This window comes from Montipora capricornis, chromosome 3, assembly GCF_036669925.1.
Source record: "Montipora capricornis isolate CH-2021 chromosome 3, ASM3666992v2, whole genome shotgun sequence".
NCBI lineage: Eukaryota > Metazoa > Cnidaria > Anthozoa > Scleractinia > Acroporidae > Montipora > Montipora capricornis.
In genome coordinates, this window is record NC_090885.1 from 33,600,898 (window position 1) to 33,605,897 (window position 5,000).

Consider the following 5,000-nt stretch of genomic DNA (forward strand, 5'->3'; position numbering starts at 1 on the left):
CTTTTTTCCTTACTCAAGTTACAAACTTTCAGTTCCCGTAGATTGATCACCTATCACCAAGAAAGAATAATATCTCCTGGAGATAAAAGGGTACATAGTTTTTTTAGTGGACCTTGATGTTGTTAATCACATATACCAGTAGATATCTCAACCTTAGGAATGATCACATATTATGATTATTTACTTTCCAGCTATGTAAATTAATTGCTTCACTTTTTGAGAGGCTGGCAAATATACTGACTTCTGCATCTTATCCATCTTTTGTCAGTGTCTATTTAACCCATTGACAAGTAAAATCATCTGGCATTAGAAAGAGTAAAATACCAAGTCTGGCTGGCTCATGCCAGTTTGGGTGTCAAAGGGTTAGTTGGGGCCAAATTCAACCTTTCTTTACTAAAATTGACATGGGTTAGACTTCATTATTATAATAATTATATTGTATTACAGCTAAATCCTGTCAACAATCTGCTGGTGACACCAGCTGCCTTTATACCAACAACCACTAATATGCCAAAAAAAACTTTTACAGGTTCACAGAGTCGTCATTCCTGAAGAGGAAATAAAGCGACAAAGTCCAAGACGTTCCATTGCATTCTTCTATGATCCTGATTGGAAGGCAAAGATCATTTGCTTAGATGGCTCCAACAAATATCCCCCGATTAAATGTGGGAAATATGTTACCCAAGTTATGAAAGGTTCCTTTAGTTTCTGAAAACCTGGAGAAACTGACAAAATAAGTGGTCATTTTTCTCGTGGCACAAAAAAAAAAAATGGTTTCAACAAACCAGTTGATAAAGGTAAAGAAACATATCTGAGCCGACGTTTCAAGCATTAGCCCTTCCCTCTGACCTTACTACAAATCACAGATGCATTCAATGAAGACTATCCAACCATGAAAAACTATGCATAATTTTCAAGTTACACAAAAAAAAGATAATCAAACAAACTAGATGCATAATACATAAAGACAACAAATTGATACAAGGGCAGGGACACAACAACACAAGCCAACTATTACGGACCCAATACTTCATTTTTTCAAAACTTTTATCTGAATTCAAATAAATTCACGATCAAAGTTATTTAATATTACCACATTACAAAATTTGCAGTGCAAATGTTTCTTTTTACAATGTAGCAATACCTTGGATAGTATAACAATATTAGAAAACAATAATTAATATGTACTGGTACGTTTGAAACTGACACGTGACAAATTCAGCGTCTTTCAATTAACAACGAGAAGCTCCAAAAAGCTTACACTGGGTTGCCTGTGCTACCCGTTACACAAAGAACTGCAGCGTTCCAGTTAATTTTTTCAAGTGGGGCGTCATTAAGACCATTTGAGGGGTCACCCACATGTCGCGCTAGCAGAGGCCCTTTGGCTCACACGTTTAATTATTTTGTAATGTCCTGTCCCATTTTAAGGTCTTTTAGTCTTTTAAGCTTTCGTAATAAATTCAGTTTAAAGATAGCAAAACACGCCGTCTTGAGTAAAATTCACTCGTTTCTTCTTTAAATAAATAGTCGGCAAAAAACTAACTGCAAATTGCTCTGACGGACGTTTTCCAGCAATGATGTCTAGCAGTTGGACTAAGCAAACGTTTATTGCTCATACAAGAAAGGACTAAAGGTGTTGTTTCCGCTTCATAATGTGACGGTCTAATCCGATGCCAGGTCAAAACATTGTTTGGCTTTGCGTTTGCACCAGAAAAAGGCAAGCCAAGAGACAGATGAAGAAAAAAAATAACATAGTGTTTATATATAACTATGAATCGAACTCTCGTTGAAAGATCTTAAAAACACGAACATTTTTGCAGTCTCTAACGTTTTGTCAAATGGAAGAAATTGATCACATGCTAGGCAACCGTAAAGGTGCACGTGATCACCCTGTCTACGGGAAAGAATGTTTCAGAGTAGAACAACGTACTTTTTAGCGAAGAAACTTCCGTCGTTAGTTAATTTTGTTGTAATATTTAACTGAATATTTAGATTTCTTCTGTCGGGTCGATCAGGAAGCCTTCTTTGTCGGGTTCCTGAGAAACGTATCTATTTTGACTTCAGGGTGAACTATTTACACAATCGAGAGGTTGAGTGGCCGTGTAATTGAAAATCTAAACATCTATGAGATACAAAAACAGACTTACCGCAAATCACAATGCTGACAAGCACAAAATTCGCAAGCGCGAGTTTCATGTACACAATCTTCGCACTAGCAAGTCGCAGCAATAAAATTGGATTAACCAGGAAGTTAAAAGAATATTGTTGGCTTCCCAAATAAATTTCATCTTGCACTGACTACAATGACAAAATCATTTGTCAGAGAAATAAAATTCCTTTCTCCTCGTGTATCACATTTCAACACACGTATGCAAATTTAACTCATTTTCAACCCGATTCCCGGGAAAAATACACAGTAATAGCAAAAATATTATTTGTCGTCAAGTGTTGCATCTTTTATGTTCAAATAACAGCTAAAAATAAAGATTTTTTAACGATCTATCCGTCGGCTTCCTGGGAGAATACTCTCTAGAGAGTAAAGGAACTTCCGACGTTAAATAAGCCCGGGGTAGTCATTCGATAAAACTTGATATCGGAAAATCATTCGATAATTCGATAACAATCGATTAATTGATTTTAAACGATATCGATGTTATCGGTCAATCGATAAAAATCGATACTCACACGCCGACGAAGTGTAATTTTATCGATTTTATCGGATTCATCGATCGCTATTGAATTTATAAAAATTAACCTGTTTCCGTTGAGGGAGCGTTTGATTGTGACTCTTTAAATGTAGATTTCAAAGGCGGCAATGAAATGATTTGTTGACGAACACTGTACAAGAGATCAAAGAGACTGCATTACGATTGCATAATGTTACAGTTTTGTTCGTGTTCACGTAGTATTACATGTAAAAACACATGTATGCGATGACAATAAATATTATTATCGTTGGTTTTTGGTCTCTATTACAGGCTATTGCTTTTTATGCAACATTTAGATTACGAGTCCGAGCCTCGCCCTGGGTGTCTAAATAATTTGTTCATATCTTTGACTTTACTCAAAAAATCACGAAAATCTTTCCCTTTTAAGACTGGGTCAAAGAGCACCCGGGAAGAGCAACGAGCGTGCGATTGTGTTACATCAGCAAATAAATGAACAGTGGGATAATCAACCAGGGATCTATAGCGGATTTCAAATAAAACACACGCTGAGTATTAATAAAAGTCTGTTGAAGAGATGAAGCAGATTTTATTCTTTAACGAACAGGTAAGTTGTTATAAGTATCTCTGCGAGCTCTTTAATATCTTTTGGTGTTTCCGTTCACGAGAATTGGTACGATAATTCAGTTTCGATAAATTCGATATTTATCGATAAAATCGATAGCCCCAACTCAAAAATCGATAATTATCGATTACTCACACCAAACTCTTTTATCGAATTTCGAAAAAATTAATCGATCTTTATCGATTGTTATCGAATACTATCGATTATCGATGTTATCGAATGACTACCCCGGGTAAATAAGGTGTACCTTTACCTTTAACTAGATATTTTTTCATAATTTAATATTATCTCTCAAAATTTGCACAACAGTCAAATCATAAAAATAGCACCGCACGGGACAAATTTAGTCGCATTACCTCTTCGTCGAATTCTAATGCTTAACACAGGAATTTTTAGTTATTGTGAAAATCTTTCTATATTTGTTAGCAATCATCCTTTCAATGATTTCAGAGAAAGCGACCGGTCTGCGAATATTTTACGAGTTTCTTTCAATGGGATGTCAAAAGGCGAAGTGGATGTTATATGCATAATCGGGCAAGTTGCGCGTGTGACCCGTTATAAATCTTTTTTCACAAAATGTTCCCGAATCGTCAAGTATCACCACAGAAGAAACGAAAATCATTCTAAAAGCTTATTTTACGCAAAAAGTAGGTTCTGGAGGTAATTTTGAGTGTGGAAATCAAGTTTACAGCAGATGACAAATACAAACTTACGAGCCATGGTATATTCAATTAAGTTAACACAACAGAAAGGAGTCGCTTACCTTATATTTTGACACGAAAATGCTTTACTATTGCCATAAAAACTATCCAGTTAAGCTCGCATATTACACATGATGAATTCATAAAAGCAACCATTTTCCAGCGAAATGCTTTTTGAAACAAACAACATATGTGCTATAAGAGGCAAAAAAACCCTTCCTATTTCATTTAATACGTGCGTGAAGACAAGAAACTCAATCGTGTCAAATTACACTCCGTGTCAAAAACGCAACACGGTAAATAAATTTCCCACGAGTGTTTAGCATCAAACCCTTCACTGAAAAACCCTTTACTTGAATTATCAAGCAAAAAATGGGCAACAAGCTTTCTTTCAAATAATTTTTGACTAACAGGAATTTGTGAAATTTCCAATTGTTAGCAGAAGACTGTGCAGAATTGAGTACAGATCCAAGTCTCTGTTTCGTTAAACCCATAAGTTACTAGAGAATTTTCCATTTGATTTCAGCGTTGTACAAAACACCACACTCGTACAATATTAGAACTACATCTCACTTTGATTACGGCTCGACGGGCGACAGATTGTTGTCGAAGTCCATTACTCGTCGCTTTTAAGATTCCAGATTTTTTTTCAGCGCCTTTCTTGTTCAGTATCCAATTGACTTTCCATTATTAAGCTCCATAAGGGTATATTTTGCTTAAAAATCCACTAAAACGCCATTCGCGTTACATGACTTTCGACGCCATTGCCGGTTACGTTGATCATTCTACTGTGTCCACCAGAGAAATCTACGCATTTCCCACTACCCTCTCGATCCTAAGACAATACGCGCAGAAGGCTCTATGCATAAAGACACCACTTAGCAGGGGAGAGACAGGCAAGACTTTTACCGACACGGAAAATAAAAAAAACGAGATGCTTCTGTGAAGCATACACTGGGTTGCCTGTGGTACGTGCTACAGAAAATCAGAAGGCACTGAATTGTGTGG

The 5,000-nt window shown here is 36.3% G+C and overlaps 1 protein-coding gene across 2 annotated transcripts in view; it reads left to right on the top strand.

Annotated features, from left to right (window-relative positions):
* The window catches only part of LOC138042958 (uncharacterized), a 7,022-nt gene extending 5,550 nt beyond the window's left edge, over positions 1 to 1,472 (top strand). For both annotated transcript variants that reach the window (XM_068889044.1, XM_068889043.1), the window contains exon 7: positions 530 to 1,472. In XM_068889044.1, the coding sequence (XP_068745145.1) occupies positions 530 to 712 (183 nt within the window). In that variant the 3' untranslated portion in view covers positions 713 to 1,472. The remainder of the gene's footprint in view (positions 1 to 529) is intronic.
* Positions 1,473 to 5,000: the final 3,528 nt, after the last annotated feature.